The 20,123-nt window shown below is 45.6% G+C and overlaps 1 protein-coding gene across 2 annotated transcripts in view; it reads left to right on the forward strand.

Annotated features, from left to right (window-relative positions):
* col15a1a (collagen, type XV, alpha 1a) overlaps positions 1-20,123 on the forward strand; it is a 129,862-nt gene that overhangs the window by 62,386 nt on the left and 47,353 nt on the right. For both annotated transcript variants that reach the window (XM_079805942.1, XM_079805943.1), the window contains exons 10-27: positions 4,553-4,615; positions 5,406-5,483; positions 5,557-5,619; positions 5,828-5,959; positions 8,772-8,825; positions 8,986-9,021; positions 9,172-9,279; positions 9,594-9,659; positions 9,743-9,778; positions 9,936-9,986; positions 10,446-10,508; positions 10,624-10,659; positions 10,743-10,826; positions 10,926-10,991; positions 16,142-16,204; positions 17,447-17,512; positions 17,624-17,659; positions 18,553-18,606. In XM_079805942.1, coding sequence (XP_079662068.1) covers positions 4,553-4,615; positions 5,406-5,483; positions 5,557-5,619; positions 5,828-5,959; positions 8,772-8,825; positions 8,986-9,021; positions 9,172-9,279; positions 9,594-9,659; positions 9,743-9,778; positions 9,936-9,986; positions 10,446-10,508; positions 10,624-10,659; positions 10,743-10,826; positions 10,926-10,991; positions 16,142-16,204; positions 17,447-17,512; positions 17,624-17,659; positions 18,553-18,606 — 1,155 coding nt within the window. The remainder of the gene's footprint in view (positions 1-4,552; positions 4,616-5,405; positions 5,484-5,556; positions 5,620-5,827; positions 5,960-8,771; positions 8,826-8,985; positions 9,022-9,171; positions 9,280-9,593; positions 9,660-9,742; positions 9,779-9,935; positions 9,987-10,445; positions 10,509-10,623; positions 10,660-10,742; positions 10,827-10,925; positions 10,992-16,141; positions 16,205-17,446; positions 17,513-17,623; positions 17,660-18,552; positions 18,607-20,123) is intronic.

Consider the following 20,123-nt stretch of genomic DNA (forward strand, 5'->3'; position numbering starts at 1 on the left):
CACACACACACACACACACACACACACACACACACACACACACACACACACACACACACACACACATTCAGTAAATGTGATGGAGGACCAGAACAGGGCCTAAACTCAGACTCTAGGCTGGTCCCCTAAAGGGAGTGTAGTGTAGAGACTGAGCCCTGAACAAGAGCCGTCCCGAATGAACCGTCCCGTCGGACTAACAGGGAACCGTATGGGAACGCTCTGAGTGTCCCAAATGTCCTCTTTGTAGCGTTGCTGTGTGGCCACAGAATAACCCAAATGGAGCGTCCCCCTAAAGTCCCATCAGGAACCTTGAGCTGCAGCACTTTCACAACCACAAGAGGAGCTCTAGGAGCATCCCTAATGTTCTGAGAATGTTCGGGATTTACGTCACCTTTAGAGAACCTTTAGGGAACCTTTAGAGAACCTTTAGAGAACTTTAGGGAACCTTTAGAGAACTTTAGGGAACCTTCAGAGAAACTTTAGGCAACCTTTAGAGAACCTTTAGGGAACCTTTAGAGAACCTTTAGGGAACCTTTAGAGAACCTTAGGGAACCTTTAGAGAACTTTAGGGAAATTTTAGAGAAACTTTAGGCAACCTTTAGAGAACCTTTAGAGAACTTTACATTTACATCTACATTTAGTCATTTAGCAGACGCTTTTATCCAAAGCGACTTACAAGTCTTCTCACTTCTCAGTTAATCTAGCTCAGAACACAGGACAGTTTTTTTTTTTTTTTTTTAAATAAATTGGACTGACAGAAAATGAATAGAATGTTAAGTGCTATTCTTGATTGGTCAGGTGCTGCTGGAAGAGATGTGTCTTTAGGCGTTTTTTGAAAATGGTTACCGACTCGGCCGCACGAATTGAGATAGGCAGGTCATTCCACCAGGTGGGAACAGCCCAGGAAAAGCTCCGTGAGAGCGATTTCATGCCTCTCTGGTATGGCACCACAAGGCGTCGTTCACTAGCAGAACGTAAGTTCCTGGAGGGTGTGTAAGTCTGAACAAGCGAGTTTAGGTATATTGGTGCAGAGCCAGTGGTTGCTTTGAAGGCGAGCACCAGTGCCTTGAATTTAATGCGAGCGGCTATTGGCAGCCAGTGGAGTCTGATGAAGAGAGGCGTGACGTGTGCTCTCTTCGGCTCGTTAAAGATCACCCTCGCCGCTGCATTCTGGATCAGTTGCAAGGGTTTGATAGTGCATGCCGGAAGGCCTGCTAGAAGAGCATTACAGTAGTCCAGTCTGGAGAGAACAAGAGCTTGGACCAGTAGTTGTGTGGCATGCTCTGATAGGAAGGGTCTAATCTTCCTAATGTTGTATAGTGCAAATCTGCAGGACCGGGTTGTTGCAGTAATGTGGTCAGTGAATTTTAGTTGATCATCAATCACAACTCCAAGGTTCCTGGCTGTCCTGTACGGAGTTATGGTTGATGAACCTAGCTGAATGGAGAGACGGTGGTGAAGTGCTGGGTTGTCAGAGACAACAAGAAGTTCTGTCTTTGCAAGGTTAAGTTGAAGGTGATGAAGGCTGAGATGTCTGTTAGGCAGGCAGCGATACGAACACCAACCGATGGATCATCTGGTTGAAATGAGAAGTAGAGTTGAGTGTCGTCTGCATAGCAGTGATAGGAAAAGCCATGCCTCTGAATGACCGATCCCAGTGATGACATGTAGATGGAGAAGAGAAGTGGTCCAAGCACTGAGCCCTGGGGAACGCCAGTGGCTAGATGATGTGATTTAGACACTTCACCTCTCCATGACACCCTGAAGGACCTACCTGAGAGGTAAGACTTGAGCCACTGGAGAGCAGTTCCTGAGATGCCCATCTTCATGAGAGTTGACAGGAGGATCTGGTGGTTAACTGTGTCAAAAGCAGCAGACAAATCCAGTAAGATAAGTACTGTGGATCTGGAAGCTGCTCTTGCCTGTCTGAGTGCCTCCGTAACCGAGAGCAGGGCAGTCTCTGTTGAGTGACCGCTTTTGAAGCCGGATTGGTTGATGTCCAGGAGGTTGTTCTGTTCAAGAAACGTAGACAGCTGGTTAAACACCACTCGCTCAAGTGTCTTTGCAATGAAAGGAAGAAGGGATACCGGTCTGTAGTTTTCTGAAAGTGCTGGGTTTAGAGAGGGTTTCTTAAGCAGTGGGGTTACCCGAGCCTGCTTAAATGCTGTGGGGAAGGTCCCGGTGTGAAGAGAGGTGTTGACAATGTGAGTGAGTGCAGGAGTAACAGAAGAAGAAATGGCCTGAAGGAGGTGAGTGGGGATAGGATCAAGCAGACATGTAGTGGGATGATTGGATAGGATGAGTTTGGAGACATCTGCTTCAGAGAGCAGAGAGAAGGAGGGAAGCGTGTGTGTGATGGCTGTTGAGATGTGTGTGTCAGTTTGTGGTGTGGAGAATTGACTGCTGATGGAGGAGGTTTTGTTGGTGAAAAATGATGCAAAGTCATCAGCTGTAAGAGTTGACGAAGGAGGGGGAGGAGGAGGACAAAGGAGCGAAGAGAATGTTTTGAAAAGTGCACGAGAGTCAGAGCAGTTGTTGATTTTGCTGTGGTAGTATGTAGTTTTAGCAGTGGAGACATTAGTAGAGAATGAAGCAAGAAGAGACTGATACAGGGTTAGGTCAGTAGCGTTTTTAGTTTTGCGCCACTTCCTCTCTGCCGCCCGGAGTCCAGAGCGATGTTCGCGGAGAACATCAGACAGCCAGGGGGCAGAGGGGGTGGTGAGGGCTGGCCTGGATGAAAGGGGACAGAGGTTGTCTAAGCAAGATGTTAGAGTGGAGCAAAGAGTGTCAGTAGCACTGTTAGTGTCTAGTGCTGAGAACTGAGCAGGTGGAGGGAGTGAGGAGGAAACCATAGTGGATAGACGGGAGGGAGAGAGCGAGATTACGCCGAAAGGTGATCTGTGGGGGAGTGTGTGTTGTGTCAGGAGTTAGTATGAGGTTAAGAGTGATGAGAAAGTGATCTGAGGTGTGCAATGGAGTAACTAAAGTGTTGTCTGTGGAGCAGTAGCACGTGTAGATAAGGTCCAGATGGTTACCTGATTTGTGAGTAGCTGTAGTAGATACTCGCATCAGGTCAAATGAGGTCAGAAGAGTGGTGAAGTCAGCCGCCTGGGGTTTATCAAGGTGGATGTTGAAGTCACCAAGCAGTACCAGAGGAGTGCCATCCTCAGGGAAGTGAGAGAGGAAAATATCCAATTCCTCTAAGAAGTTACCCAGTTGACCTGGAGGGCGATAAATAACTACAACATGGATTTTAGCAGGATGAGTAATAGTGATTGAGTGTGATTCAAAAGAGCGGTTGCCAGATAGAGATGTAATGGGCTCAAATTTCCAATCATTTGAGATGAGCAAACCAGTACCTCCACCCCTCCCAATTGGGCGAGGGGTGTGTGAAAAAGTGAAATTATTTGAGAGAGCTGCAGGAGTGGCAGTGTCTTCTGGTTTGATCCAGGTTTCAGTTAGAGCCATGAGACTGAGATGTGAATTAGTGGAAAAAGATGAAATAAAGTCTGCTTTGTTTACAGCAGACTGGCAATTCCACAGACCAATTGGAATGGACATTAATGTAGTAGAGGAAATAGGTACACTTCGCAGATTATTAGGATTACGGCGTCTAGAACGTGCTGAGCGTGACTTGCGGGTGTTTGAGGTAACAGTAGCGATTTGGAAGCACATCGTGAATATGGGTCCGAGAACCAAACAGATAACAACAAGCAAAACAAGCAAAACACAAAAGTGGACAAAGTAGAAGGAAAGCAATACTCAAGTGCCTTGTCGTGTCCTTGCTCAAGTGGAGTTGCACAGAGTAGAGTCGATGGTCTTTACACTCCTCGGTCTTCACACTATGAGGGCTTCACACAAGGGCTGCCGCTTCCGCTGCCGCGGAGAACCGCTCACTTATACTCACGTTAATTGTCCTTATTGAATACAGATGGCTACTCCCAGTGAAACGCGTTCGGCTCGCGTGAGGTCACGTGACTAACAAACTTTCACCAAACAGACAACCAACTACAGCACACAGACAACGTTCTGACTAACAGCTGAACTACAGATCACTTAAGAAAATGTAAACAGTACTCACAGACTAGTTGTTCTCCCTGAAGTTCGATTGTTTCTCCTTTAGCAATCGAACCTTCTCTAAAGGGAACCTTTAGAGAAACTTTAGGGAACCTTTAGAGAACCTTTAGGGAACCTTTAGAGAAACTTTATGGAACCTTTAGAGAACCTTTAGGGAACCTTTAGAGAACCTTTAGGGAACCTTTAGAGAACTTTAGGGAACATTTAGAGAAACTTTAGGGAACCTTTAGAGAAACTTTAGGGAACCTTTAGAGAACCTTTAGGGAACCTTTAGAGAAACTTTAGGGAACCTTTAGAGAAACTTTAGGGAACGCTGCACAAGCTGAAAATCTATACGGAAATTCTTGAGAAATACACACAACCAAAACTAAATCCAACAACAAACCCAACTCCGAATCAACATTATGTCGTGACGAAACTAACATGACTGAATGTGAACATTTGCTTTGCTTTGTTCCTTTTCCATCACATGCAGGGAGAGATGGGACCTCCGGGATTCCCGGGCCTTCCTGGAGATCCGGGTCTCAAAGGTGACAAGGTAGGACACACACCATTCGTTTTCTTCATGATAATGTGTAAATCTTGAAAGACAGCCCTACTTGTGAGCTACGAGGTTGATACGATCTGTTGAAGCCGTCCGTTCACATTATTTCAGCTTTGACAGCTGAATTTGTGGTGAATAACTACATTACCCATGATGCTCTGTAGCTCCGCCCACTCCCATGAAGAACTGCCAATGATGTAATAGACTAAGGGCCCTACTTTACTGATCTGAGCTCATGTTCTGAAGCTCACGCGCGTCTGAATCCACTTCTGCTAGTTTAACGAGGGGACAAACGGTCGCCGCTCCGGCTCATGGTCCAGAAGGGCCGTCCCGCGTCTCTTCATGAGTCATGGGTGTGTTTTGGGCGTAACAAGCCATAAACCAATCAGAGCCTCATCTCCCTTTCCCTTTAAAAGCCAGTTGTGCTGCACCATGGGCGGATTCATTATTGACATGAGGAGAGATTGAACACTTCTCCAGAGAAGATATTATTTTTAATATTTAAAAATGTGTGTGTGTGTGTTGTGCTCCTCCTATTGGCTCAAATTACTAACACACCCTTTAAATAACACACAAATACTGCCCTATTGACTTTAGAGCAGGTGTGTGTTGGTCAATGGTCAGTGGTTTTCATTTCCCTAGGTCGCCCTACATTCTCAAAATCTGAAAGGGAGAAATGAATGGGAAAATACTTCCGGCCATGTGGAACTCTATTGAATGCTAACATGATGATTCTGTCCAATCACAGTAAACTCTCCACTGTTTTCCACTCATTGTTCACTAGGGTGATCCTGGGGTGGGCATCGCGGGGCCGCCTGGACCTCCGGGGCCGCCAGGACGGCCAGGGATGTTTAAGTATCCGGTATGAGCATTATTAGGTAGACATTTATATAATTATCCCTGAATAGTAAGCTCACTGAGGCGTTCCCTCGCAGGACGGCGAGGACGGCTCGGGCTCCAGTTATGTGGACTTGGACAGTGACACTGAGGTGATACGGGTGAGTTACAGTCCTGCTAGAATGACCTCTTGATTCCTGGGCCGAAGTAATCAAAGGAGCTGGATTCCATGCGGCCATAAATCAACACTTCAAATGCTTTAACTCTGAACACAATGAGACATGAGGTAGTCGTTATATAAATGTGTTGGATATGAACCGCAAGACAGCAGATTAGATTAATTTCAGTGTTTTGCTGGACTCCCTCCAGGGTCCTCCGGGGCCGCCGGGGAAACCGGGACGACCGGGCCCTCCTGGCCCTTCTGTTGGCGTTCATCCAGGGCCACTCGGGCCCCCAGGGGCTCCTGGGAAAGATGGGGAGACGGGTAAACCTGGGCTTCCGGTGAGTAAAGCTTCTTGCCAATGGGATTTAAGCAAGCCGTTATAGAGTTATCTTTAAAAGATAAAGCTGAAGTTATTGAGTGTATGAGTGTTGTTATTATTTACTCATTTACACTGGAGTAGTATTTCAATGTTTTACTGTATTTATGATCTAATAAACGCAGCTTTAGTGAGCGGAAGAGACATTCTGTCAAACATCTTTTAAAGAAAGTCATACAGGTTTGGAAGAAAAAGGGCCAATGATGAGAGCTTTTATTAACTGAACAGTTAATCTCAGCCCTGATGAACTAGATGAGTCTTTATTTCAAGGCCCGCCCGGTGTTCCAGGAGATTGAGGACTGGGTTAGTGGGTCTGGATTTGAGCCGGACTCAGCCGAGGTACAGCTCCTGGTCCCAGATGGTAAACTCAAACCACGGGCCAAAAGGCAGTTGTTTCCTCCCATCATGTTCCAGAAATTTTAACACACACCCAAACGCTTTTGCTTTCATCACAGTCACCCTTCTGAACCGGGAATCAAGGGTCATGTGAACTAACATCATTGTAGAGATCAGGAAAAAGTTGTTTTTTTATGGATGTTTGCTAGGGTGTTACTACACTATATAGCCAGAAGTATTGAGCCGCTCCTCCTCTCTGAGTTCAGGTGTTCAACCCCTTCATGGCCACAGGTGTGTAACTCCAGCTCTAGTGCAGACGCTTCTACACACATTAGAGAGAGAATGGGCCGCTCTCAGGAGTGTGTGTGTGTGTGTGTGTGTGTTCGCTTCTACACACATTAGAGAGAGAATGGGCCGCTCTCAGGAGTGTGTGTGTGTGTGTGTGTGTGTGTGTTCGCTTCTACACACTTTAGTGAGAGAATGGGCCGCTCTCAGGAGTGTGTGTGTGTGTGTGTGTGTGTGTGTGTTTGCTTCTACACACATTAGAGAGAGAATGGGCCGCTCTCAGGAGTGTGTGTGTGTGTGTGTGTGTGTGTGTGTGTGTGTGTGTGTGTTCGCTTCTACACACTTTAGTGAGAGAATGGGCCGCTCTCAGGAGCTCAGAGAACTCAAGTGTGGGGCCGTGATCGGTGGAGCCTGTGCAATAAGACCAAATATTACTCTAAATATTCCACACTCAACTGTTAGTGGGATTAAAACAAAGTGGAAGCCATTGGGAACAACAGCAACTCAGCCAGCTGAGGGTCACAGAGTGGGGTCAGCGCATGCTGAGGGTCACAGAGCGGGGTCAGCACATGCTGAGGGTCACAGAGCGGGGTCAGCTCATGCTGAGGGTCACAGAGCGGGGTCAGCGCATGCTGAGGGTCACAGAGCGGGGTCAGCGCATGCTGAGGGTCACAGAGCGGGGTCAGCTCATGCTGAGGGTCACAGAGCGGGGTCAGCGCATGCTGAGGGTCACAGAGCGGGGTCAGCGCATGCTGAGGGTCACAGAGCGGGGTCAGCGCATGCTGAGGGTCACAGAAGTCTCCAACTTTCTGCAGAGTCAGGAGCTCCAGACCTCCAAACTTCTGTGGCCTTCAGATGAGCTCAAGAACAGTGTGTAGAGCTTCATGGAATGGGTTTCCATGGCCGAGCAGCTCATCCAAGCCTTACAGCACCAAGTGCAATGCAAAGCGTGGGATGCAGTGGGGTAAAGAGACGTGTTCTCTGAGTGACCAATCACGCTTCTCTGTCTGACAATCCCATGGACGAGTCTGGGTTTGGCAGTTGCCAGGAGAATTTTTTTGGGGTGGGGTTGTTTTTCAGGGGTTAGTTCCAGTGAAAAAAACTCTTAATGCTTCACCAAGACATTTTGGACAATTTCATGCTCCCAACTTTGTGGGCCCAGTTTGGGGACGGCCCCTTCCTGTCCCAGCATGACTCCAGTGCTCAAAGCGTCACTCCATAAAGACATGGATGAGGAGTTTGGTGTGGAGGAACTGGAGTCCTGACCTCAACCCGATAGAACAGCTTTGGGATGAATTAGAGCGGAGACTGAGAGCCAGGCCTTCTCGTCCAACATCACAAATGAAGAATCCCCATAAACACACTCCTAAACCTTGAGGAAAGAAGAGCAGAAGAGCTGAAGCTGTTAGAGCTGCAACTCCATATTAAACCCTACGGATGGAGAATGGGATGGCATTAAAACTCATGTGCATGTGAAGGCAGGCATCACAACACTTTTGGTAATATAGTGTATACTATATATAATGGAAAGATGATTTTGAGAATATGACAATGTTTTGAATGAAATCATTGAGATCATATAGCCGACTGAAACCACAGCGCTCTTGAAGACAGATACTGTTCATTTAGTCATTACTCAATTAAAGGCCTTTAGATGCTTTATAGGCATTGGCATTCCAGGGTTATTACACTTCAGTGAAACATGACATTACACAGTTATCCAGACCTCCAGATTGATGTAATTGTTCCCAAATGTTTCGGGTTGGGTGGAAATCAGATAGCGTATTAATCCAATAAAGTTTTGAGATGAACGCTGGCCCGTGAAGCAGTGAATGAAGTACAGCTCAGCCATGCTCATTTCTTCTTCATATGAACTGATCTTCATCTGCTCAGCTGGACTCATGGAACATCAGTGATGGGGGACGCTGCCTTTTGAGATGCGGCCTAACCTTAAACTTCAACTAACCTCCCGTTTCCTGCTCACAGCCACAGCTCGTGTTAACCCTGCCCTGTAAAATCATGACAGAGAACAGAAGGCTGACACCCGAGTGAAGCAAAGACAATGGGATTTGAGAAGTGTGAAAACACTGTGTGTGTGTGTGAGAGTGTGTGAAGTGCAGGAGGTTCTGATGTGCTGATTTCTGTTGCTTTAGGGTTCGAATGGACGAGACGGTGAACCCGGGAAAGACGGAGAAAATGGACAAAAGGTGAGATGTTTTTTTTTTATTAGGAAAAAATGATTATTATTCCGATTATTACCATCCACAGATAAATAAAAAAAACTACTAAAGTCGTCATGTGGCGTTCCTGTGGAAGCTGCTCTTTTCCATGCAGTGGTTCTGAACACATCTTGTGTTTTTTTGGCAGGGTGAAGCAGGTTTACCTGGAATCATTGGACCAAAGGTAATTTCATTTGGATCTCCGTATTGTTTCAGATCCGCCATTTTGGGGAAGCTGCTTTGATGCTGTAGCTTGCCAGGGTAACTTATGAGTAAAGAACTCTGAGATTTGAAGTAACTGTAGAACTGATTCCTCTCTGTGTTGGTCTCTTAGGGTGATCCAGGGGTCCCGGGAGAGCGAGGGCCTGAGGGAGCTGAGGGCCCCAGAGGGCCTCCCGGACCCCCCGGACCAGCAGGAACAGCCTTCAGCTTTGACATGATGGTGTGTTTCCCAAACCCTCCCATATTTGGCTGGTTTAAATCAGGCGAATGATTGAGAATTTGCATGCATACCATTTATTCTTCTTTTACATGTGAGTGTTGGATGTTTTATTAAAGAAGTAGAACTTTGTATTTGTTGTCATATGATATTAGATTCTGTGTAAGGAAATGAAAACACTTGAAAGTCAAGTTGGTACTTGCAGTTGAAAGTGAATTTAGAGCCGCCTTTGAATTGAGCTTTTTGAAAACGGTTGCGATGCTCTTTTGTTTCTTGGTTATATTGCTGGTTGTTTTATTCCGTGTGTTTTGCCGCAGGATTTGGAGGGGTCAGGTCTGGATGGAAACAGCGGCTTCAGACCTGTGCTGCCCAAAGGACCGCCCGTACGTACATTCACACTCACAGAGTCTTTACTGGGTGTCACAGCCGAAACGCAGCTCATTCTCATACATATTCTCGCCCTCAGGGTCTTCCCGGGCTCCCAGGACCACCAGGGCCACAGGTACATCTGCACAAACAGAAATCTGGCTTGCATGATCTGTCATTCCCTGGGAATCAACATTTAGAGAATGCATATCTGCCTCATAAACCTTCATCAGTGTTAAATGTGCAAAACCTTAGATTTGTTTGTTTAAATGAACCCAACTCTACACTTTTAGGGGAAAGACGGAGCCGATGGAGCCGAAGGCCCTCCGGGTGTTTCAGTGAAGGTTTGTTCTCCTCACACACACAACATCATCATACACACACTTGCACAACTGTTTCCATTCCCACTCGCTGTTCCCAGCCACGTGTTCCCCATTAGCCTCCAGTCTTCAGCACATGTGAGGGTCAGTCGATGCATCGCAGGCTTTGAACCCCTTCTTCTCAGAGTAAAAAACACATTATAATGGCTTTATATTACATAATACACAAAGCTGCAAAAGTTGGATTCAGGAATTTATCAGCGGGATAAGATTCCACTTAATATATCGCAAATAAAAGGCTCTCATAATCATTAATTTAGCATCACAAATGAAAAGGAGAACTAGCCTACATTATTATAGTATTTTGTATATATTTTATATATCATATAAATACTATAAGACTTCTGATGCGTGTTAGTGCCACACATTCATTTAACATTTAAAGCTTTACATGGTATAATCAGTTCTCCTCCACTCCACTAGGGGGAGCCAGGAGCCAATGGAGCCGATGGACAGCCTGGGTCACTGGGACTGCCTGGGCCACAAGTAAATATACAAAACAAAATACTCTGTATAAATCTGCACACTCCCCATTAATTTATATATCCTTTTTGATCAGAAACCTCTAGAGATGTTTTCACTGTGTTTTTCTTTTCTTCAGGGGGAAAGGGGAGAGAAAGGGGATATGGGTCAGAAGGTTTGTAGCTGATTCACATTTCTGGCGTATCTCAGAGGCACAGCGTCTTGCTTTGATGCTAATGGTTTGTTTTTGTGTTTCAGGGAGAGAGAGGTCTGGATGGAATTACTTTACCTGGCCCTCCAGGGCCTCCCGGACCCCCTGGACCGGTCATCAACTTGCAGGAGGTGAGTCGATTAAAGTCTTCATTTTTGTGGATGTCACACTGGATGGGCTGGGTGCTAATTACAGTGCACCTGTGCTGATGAACTCTTTCTCACCCTCAGTTAATGCTCAATGACACTGAAGGAATCTTCAACTTCTCAGGGGTTTTTGAACCACAAGGACCATTGGTAAGAAGCTTTTCCCAACTTTCTTGTCCACAGCCGGCCAATCGGTTAGGCTCAAGTACCCTTCATCAGTGCCAAATCAGAAACATGCTCTTGTTTAATATATATTTATACGGTGACCCTTAAGTGCAAATGAAAATCACAAACCAGAAAAAACACAACAGCTAGTCAGTAAACACAACAGAGAGTCAGAAAACACAACAGCTAGTCAGTAAACACAACAGAGAGTCAGAAAACACAACAGAGAGTCAGAAAACACAACAGAGAGTCAGAAAACACAACAGAGAGTCAGAAAACACAATAGAGTCAGAAAACACAACAGTGAATCAGAAAACACAACAGAGAGTCAGAAAACACAACAGAGAATCAGAAAACACAACAGAGAGTCAGAAAACACAACAGAGAGTCAGAAAACACAACAGTGAATCAGAAAACACAACAGAGAGTCAGAAAACACAACAGAGAGTCAGAAAACACAACAGAGAGTCAGAAAACACAACAGAGAGTCAGAAAACACAAGAGAGAATCAGAAAACACAACAGAGAATCAGAAAACACAACAGAGAGTCAGAAAACACAACAGTGAATCAGAAAACACAACAGAGAGTCAGAAAACACAAGCGAGAATCAGAAAACACAACAGAGAGTCAGAAAACACAATAGAGAGTCAGAAAACAACAGTGAATCAGAAAACACAACAGAGAGTCAGAAAACACAACAGAGAATCAGAAAACACAACAGAGAGTCAGAAAACACAACAGAGAGTCAGAAAACACAACAGTGAATCAGAAAACACAACAGAGAGTCAGAAAACACAACAGTGAATCAGAAAACACAACAGAGAGTCAGAAAACACAACAGAGAGTCAGAAAACACAACAGTGAATCAGAAAACACAACAGAGAATCAGAAAACACAACAGAGAGTCAGAAAACACAACAGAGAATCAGAAAACACAACAGAGAGTCAGAAAACACAACAGAGAGTCAGAAAACACAACAGAGAGTCAGAAAACACAAGAGAGAATCAGAAAACACAAGAGAGAATCAGAAAACACAACAGCGAATCAGAAAACACAACAGAGAATCAGAAAACACAACAGAGAGTCAGAAAACACAACAGCGAATCAGAAAACACAACAGAGAGTCAGAAAACACAACAGCGAATCAGAAAACACAACAGAGAGTCAGAAAACACAACAGTGAATCAGAAAACACAACAGAGAGTCAGAAAACACAAGCGAGAATCAGAAAACACAACAGAGAGTCAGAAAACACAACAGAGAGTCAGAAAACACAACAGAGAGTCAGAAAACACAACAGAGAAAACACAACAGAGATTCAAAAAACACAACAGAGAAAACACAACAGAGATTCAGAAAACACAACAGGACGAGTGTCTCGTTGCTCCTTGTCGAGGTGGAGACCACGCTGTTGAAACGCGGGGGTCTTCAAGCAAGTTGGAGTGAGTAACCTCGTTTTATTATCCCCAAAACCCATTTTGACACTCCAGGATGGCTTCTCAAGCCTCAGAAGGCATAAACGAGGCTGTTTGTTGGGTGGTCCGGCCTCAGCAAGACTTAGCCCCCACCTTTTCCTGTCTGTTAGATCAGGACGACTTCTGAGGCGCAGAGTCCATTAGATTATACCATAAGTGGCGCTCCAGCACCACTAGGCTGGCCATGTGTGCTACTCTCAGTGAGTGCAGATTGAGATGTGCCCATTCCAGGAGGCGTTTCACCAGCTTGAAAAGAAGCCTTGATGTGAGCATGTCTTGGTGGTTTATGTAGGACACCACTGTCATGCTGTCTGATTGGACTAAGACGTGGTACCCCATCAGGTCTGGTAGGAAGGTCTGAAGAGCTCGACAAACTGCCAGCATCTCCAGACAGTTGATGTGTAGCCGATCTTCCTGGTCCAACCAGTGGCCGAAAGCAGTCTTTCCTTGCACAGAGCTCCCCAACATATGTTGGATGCATCTGTCGAGACAACCTTCCTTCTGGAGACCATCCCCAGGGGCACGCCAGACTGGAACCAACAAGGGTTCTTCCAAGGAGCCAGAGCTGACACACAGGCCTGGTTTACCCTGATACTTAGATGTCCATGGCGGCAGGCATGGGCTGGAACCCGTGGTTTCAACCAGTATTGTAGGGGCAGCATATGCAGCAGGCCCAGCTAAAGCATTGGAGATGCAGAGGCCATGAGTCCCAGCATTTTCTGAGACGATCTGACCGGGGGGAAGCTCCAAATCTGAATGAGGCTGCGAGCTGTTGAATGGCCAGAGCATGCTCTGGCGTGACTGCGGCCCTCATTTGGGCCGAGTCGAAGTCTGTTCCCAGAAATGAAATCCGTTGGCTGGCGGACAGTGAGCTCTTGGCAAAATTGATCCTGAGTCCCAGGCATTTTAAGTGGCTTATGAGCACAGATCTGTGCAAATTCAGTTCTGTCTCCGACTGGGCCAAAACGAGCCAGTCGTCGAGATTCAGAATGCGGATTCCCATCTGTCTGAGAGGGGAAAGAGTCCATGCACTTTGTGAAAGTGCGAGGAGCTAGGGACAGCCCGAACGGAAGGACCTTGTTTTATTATGGCACTCCCTCGAAGGCGAATCTCAAGAATTGTCTGTGATGGGGGGCTATCTGGATGGGAAAGCTTTCAGATCCAGCAAGAAGAACCAGTCCCCTGGGCATATTTGCGGGAGGATCTGTTTCAATGTAATCATCCGGAACGTCCGTTTCATAAGGGCACAATTCAGGTGTCTGAGGTCTAAGATGGGTCTGAGGCCACCATCTCCACCATCACCATCTCCATGGCTCCATTTCCCAGTAATTGCATCACCTCGGCGGGGAGGACGAGTGTCTCGTTGCTCCTTGCTGTGGTGGAGACCACGCTGTTGAAACGCGGGAGTCTTCGAGTAACCTCGTTTTATTATCCCTAAAACCCATTTTGACACTCCGGGGATGGCTTCCCAAGCCTCAGCCTGAGTGGGAAGGGGTTGGATTGGATCCGGCGACAGGCCGTTGTGCAGGGGCATGGAGCTCATGGAAAGAGGAAAAAAAAAAGTGAGAAGTGGAAGCTCGTAAGAGGGCCGAGTAGGGACAGCCACGATTTCGTGAGCTTGTCGTGGACTTCTGGAAAGAATGGGGCTGCTCGCTGACGAGGGGCCTGGTGGCGGGAACCATTCATCCAGTCGACTGCGTGCTGGCTCCTCAGGGGTAGACCATTGCAGACCGAGCTCACGGTCCACGAGCTCAAACGAAGAGATGAACGAATGTCAGGATCTTATGCCAGAATGCCCATTTACAGAGGCCACGGCCACACCGGGGGGGAAACAATCCAACGCTCTCCATTGACTTTGCATTGCGTGAGGCTGCATCCTTGTCATTTCGGACTTATAACAAAAAACAGAACAATGTCTAAAAGCTGATATGTGACAAAGTGTAGAGCAAACAAGCTAAAAAACACAGACATAAGTTTTTATAAGCTGTCGACCCAAAAAAACGAGCATTTAAGGAGACAAAAGTGGATACAGGCAGTAAAACGTGACGCTTCAGCTGAAGAATGGGTCAATTTTGGGATCCTGACACTCAGTGTGTCTCAGTTTGTCTATGTGTGCAGTAAACATTCTGTCACTGTTAAGTCAAATATCCAAATGTCAGTTTTATATATGATATTTCCTGTCTCTGATGACGTTCTCCTCCAGTGTGTGTAGTTCTCAGTGTAATATAACGTGTCTCAATGGCATGAATCCACTTTTTTTACCTTAAACGCTCGTTTTTTGGGTCAACAGCTTATAAAAACTTCTGGGTTTTTGGTTGTGGGTTTTGTTTAGCTTGTTTGCTGTACACTTTATCACATATCAGCTTTTAGACATTGTTCTGTTTTTTGTTATAAGTCCGAAATGACAAGGAGGCGCTTCACGCAATGCAAAGTCAATGGAGAGCGTTGGATTGTTTCCCCCCGAGTGGGCGTGGCCTTCAGATTATGACGTGTTCTGTTTCTGTATAGCCAGATGGCCCTGCCCCTTCGGCTCTCCGCTGCCTCGTCATTGGTTCGATTTACTTGAACTACACGAACCAATGGCCATGCAGTTTCACTGTGTGATTGAAAAAGGCTTCAGTAATTGGAGAAAAACTAGTTTTTCCTCATCAGTGTCTAGCGACGCAGTACGAGGAAAGTTCTGTCATGACCACTTTCGTCGAAGATGATTAATTGACTATTAGCATACAGTTTGGATTGGCGGTTCTGTTCTGGGCTGCCTAGCATGGATAAGAGCAGGGAGAGCAGTGATAACCCCCTTATGTGAACAGAAAAGAACCAACACAATGTATTACAGATATCATTAATGTCGAAATAATTCAGGAATTTAGTCTGATTCAACGGGAATCAGAACTCCTAATCCTGACTGACGAGAGGTGGAGCTGGGGATGGAGGAGAGTAAAACAAAAAAGACAAAAAAGACAAAAACAAAACTAAAGTAATTTTTAAACCCAGCCGAACAAAAATGAAATATCAGTTATTGTTATGGGTCTTAAAGTATGTCATCTTGTGCTCGTAACCCTCCAGTGAGTTTTGGCCATCATATCCAAGACATTATTTTTCATGATTTTCTCTCACTGCTTTAATTCCCAAACTATTTCCCACAGAAGCGTTCACTAAGATGAGACTATGGCAGAATAACTGCAGAAACCACACGCTCGCCTCATCCAGAGCACAGGAATGTAAACACACTGCGGTGTAATTGCATTATTTACAGTCAGTCATTGAATTCTCGCCTGCGAAACCGTATTTTAAACAATTACGACACATTAGCTTTATTATGGACTTTACGGGCATTGACAGGCATAAGCGAAGCGAAATAAACAGAGAAGATCTCAGAGGAGTGTGTTCTGCTCCAGCGTCAAACGGGCCCTGTGGGTCGCGATAATAACCCAGGCATTGTTTCACACAGTGGAACATTTAACTACAACAATTACTGGAATTCTGTGTTTAAGTATAAGTATATTTTTAAGTTATTAAAAGTAATTATAGTTGAGAGCTTTGGATCATTTGTATATTTGTGTGGTTTTTGCACTTCAGAAAATGTTTAAATCTAGTTTAATGATCTTACAGCAATGATGACAAACTGAAGAAATGAGTTCTGTTTTAATTCCACCAGGGGCCGAGGGGGCCAAAGGGGGACAGCGGGGCCCCGGGGATCCAGGGGCCTCCAGGCCTAAAGGTGAGAGACGAGTGTGAATGAGAGAGTGTGGGATCAAGAGTCTAATTGTTTGAGGTTTACTGGATGCCAAAGTTCAAGAGAACAGCATTTATTAGAAATATAATCTTTTGTGACATTATAAACATCTTCACTGTCAGTACCACAGAGCAGTTGAAGGAGGAGTCTATAATGTGTGAGTGAGTGTGTGAGTGTGAAAGAGGAGAGGGTTTGTGTGTGTGTGTGAGTGTGAGAGAGAGAGAGAGAGTGTGTGTGTGTGTGTGTGTGTGTGTGTGTGTGTGAGTGTGAGAGAGAGAGAGAGAGTGTGTGTGTGTGTGTGTGTGTGTGTGTGTGTGTGTGTGTGGGGACTGGTAATCCCTACATTATGGGGACAAAATGTCCCCACAAAGATGGCAATATCCGAAATCCTCGTCCTTGTGGGGACATTTTTGGTCCCCATGAGGAAAACATCTTATAAATCAGACTAAGTGATGCTTTTTGAAAATGTAAAAATGCAGAATGTCTCCTATGATGGGTAGGTTTAGGGGCAGTGTGTGTGTGTGTGTGTGTGTGCGTGTGTGTGTGTGTGTGTGTGAGATGGGTAGGTTTAGGGGCAGGGGCAGTGTGTGTGTGTGTGTGTGTGCGTGTGTGTGTGTGTGTGTGTGTGTGTGTGATGGGTAGGTTTAGGGGCAGGGGCAGTGTGTGTGTGATGGGTAGGTTTAGGGGCAGGGGCAGTGTGTGTGTGTGTGTGTGTGTGTGTGATGGGTAGGTTTAGGGGCAGGGGCAGTGTGTGTGTGTGTGTGTGTGTGATGGGTAGGTTTAGGGGCAGGGGCAGTGTAGGGGGATAGAATATACAGTTTATACAGTATAAAAACCATTACGCCTCTGGAAAGTCCCCATAAAACATGAAAACCCAACATGTGTGTGTGTGTGTGTGTGTGTGTGTGTGTGTGTGTGTGTGTGTGTGTGTGTGTGTGTGTGTGTGTGTGTGTGTGTGTGTGTGTTTGAGTGTGAGAGATTGAGTGTGAGAGTGAATGTGTGTGTGTGAGAGAGTGTGTGTATATGTGAGCAAGAGCATGTGTGAGTGTGTGTGTGTGTGTGTGTTTGTGTCTGCAAAGGTTTGCGTGCGTATCACATTCTCATGAGAATCCGCTGCTGCTGATGAATAGGGATGTTAGTGTGTTTGTAATTATGTGTGTGTGTGTGTGTGTGTGTGTGTGTGTGTGTGTGTGTGTTAAATATGTATTCTGCTGAACTCTGTCCTAGGGCCAGAAAGGGGAGCCGGTGTTTGTGTCTGGAGTTTCTGGACCAGAGGGACCGAAAGGACTAAAGGTCACTGAGGACTTCACAATCCTCTAAGCTCAGTTACTCTCGACCGCTGCTCTTTAACTCAACACACACTCAAGACTGGCTATGGTTGTAAAGTATTTGTTTTATTCCCAGGGAGACAGTGGCGCTCCGGGACCGCCTGGTGAAAAGGTGAGAGGAAGCCGTCATAACTGTGATTCATTCATAACTTTAACACATATATATTTCATTATGAACGTTCCAAATGAAAGTTTGGAGTGAGGGATCAATGAATCCTCAGTTCATAACATTGACCTCATTATTCCTCCGTCATCATATCTGGTAACTTCTTGAGTTGAATTGAAGTTGTTGAAGCCAATCAGAGCATACTTGAAATGGACCAATGAGATTACAGTGTGGGCGAAACTACATCGGTTGTTTTGATGCTTTACTCAATACAGACGTTTATTTTAAATCTAACTGAAATGTATTTAGAATCATTAAAGGTGCAGTGTGTAGTATTTATGAGGATATATTGACAGAAATGCAATATAACACACTTAACTATGTTTTCAGTGGTGTATAAAGACCGTTATGTGTTTATGATCTTAGAATGAGCGTTTCTCTCTACACACACCGCGGGTCCCTTACAGTGAAGACGCCATTTTGTGCCGTCATCTACAGTGGCCCTAAAGGGACAAACTTCTCTACAGAGCGCTAGTCACTCTCTGCTGTCTCACACGGCCACATCTGTGTCCTGTGTGGGCCACCGTAGCTTCTCTATGTGCTCTGAAAGGGAGGGGTGAGCTATTCACAACCTCACCACTAGATGCTGCTGAAACTTACACACTGCACCTTTAAAGATTGCTTGCTCTTGATAGAAAACACAACACAACTTGTGAACAAGTATTTGGTCTAAGCACTGAAACGCAGTCTTTCCCCTCCGGACTGGAGTCGTCTGACTCTCCTGACATGTCCCAGTTCAGATGTTCTCCTCCTGAAGTGTGTGTTCGCTGCTTCTGTAATGAGCCGCACACCTGCTCTGTGTTGTGTTCGCTCTGATCTCTGTTATTCTTCTGATCCAGGGTCTCATCGGACCAACTGGACCAAAGGGCGAGTTTGGATTTCCAGGACGTCCGGTAAGTTCCTGAGAGACTCAATATTCAGGAATATATCTCAACTGTCATTAACAGCATTATATAATGATGAACAAGATGAGCAGTGGCGTATCCTTCAGAGGTTTGTAATGTTCCTGAGAGAGTCTCTTCTGCTCATCTGATCATAACTCCAGTAAAACAGTGTAATATTCCTCCAGTGTACACTCACCTAAAGGATTATTAGGAACACCTGTTCAATTTCTCATTAATGCAATTATCTAATCAACCAATCACATGGCAGTTGCTTCAATGCATTTAGGGGTGTGGTCCTGGTCAAGACAATCTCCTGAACTCCACACTGAATGTCGGAATGGGAAAGAAAGGGGATTTAAGCAATTTTGAGCGTGGCATGGTTGTTGGTGCCAGACGGGCCGGTCTGAGTATTTCACAATCTGCTCAGTTACTGGGATTTTCACAAACAACCATTTCTAGGGTTTACAAAGAATGGAGTGAAAAGGGAAAAACATCCAGTATGCGGCAGTCCTGTGGGAGAAAATGCCTTGTTGATGCTAGAGGTCAGAGGAGAATGGGCCGACTGATTCAAGCTGATAGAAGAGCAACTTTGACTGAAATAACCACTCGTTACAACCGAGGTCTGCAGCAAAGCATTTGTGAAGCCACAACACACACAACCTTGAGGCGGATGGGCTACAACAGCAGAAGACCCCACCGGGTACCACTCATCTCCACTACAAATAGGAAAAAGAGGCGACAATTTGCACAAGCTCACCAAAATTGGACAGTTGAAGACTGGAAAAATGTTGCCTGGTCTGATGAGTCTGGATTTCTGTTGAGACATTCAGATGGTAGAGTCAGAATTTGGCGTAAACAGAATGAGAACATGGATCCATCATGCCTTGTTCCCACTGTGCAGGCTGGTGGTGGTGGTGTAATGGTGTGGGGGATGTTTTCTTGGCACACTTTAGGCCCCTTAGTGCCAATTGGGCATGGTTTAAATGCCACGGCCTACCTGAGCATTGTTTCTGACCATGTCCATCCCTTTATGAGCACCATGTCCCCATCCTCTGATGGCTACTTCCAGCAGGATAATGCACCGTCACAAAGCTCCAATCATTTCAAACTGCTTTCTTGAACATGACAATGAGTTCACTGGACTAAAATGGCCCCCACAGTCACAAGATCTCAACCCAATAGAGCATCTTTGGGATGTGGTGGAACGGGAGCTTCGTGCCCTGGATGTGCATCCCACAAATCTCCATCAACTGCAAGATGCTCTCCTATCAATATGGCCAACATTTCTAAAGAATGCTTTCAGCACCTTGTTGAGTCAATGCCACGTAGAATTAAGGCAGTACTGAAGGCGAAGGTCAAACACAGTATTAGTGTGTGTTCCTAATAATCCTTTAGGTGAGTGTAGATCAGCTGTACACACACACACACACACACACACACACACACACGTTTGTTTTTGTGAAATGTGAGGACTTTCCATAGGCGTAATGGTTTTTATACCGTACAAACCGTATTTTCTATCCCCT

The sequence above is a fragment of the Gobio gobio genome (assembly GCF_949357685.1).
Source record: "Gobio gobio genome assembly, chromosome: 23".
In the NCBI taxonomy this organism is placed as follows: Eukaryota; Metazoa; Chordata; class Actinopteri; order Cypriniformes; family Gobionidae; genus Gobio; species Gobio gobio.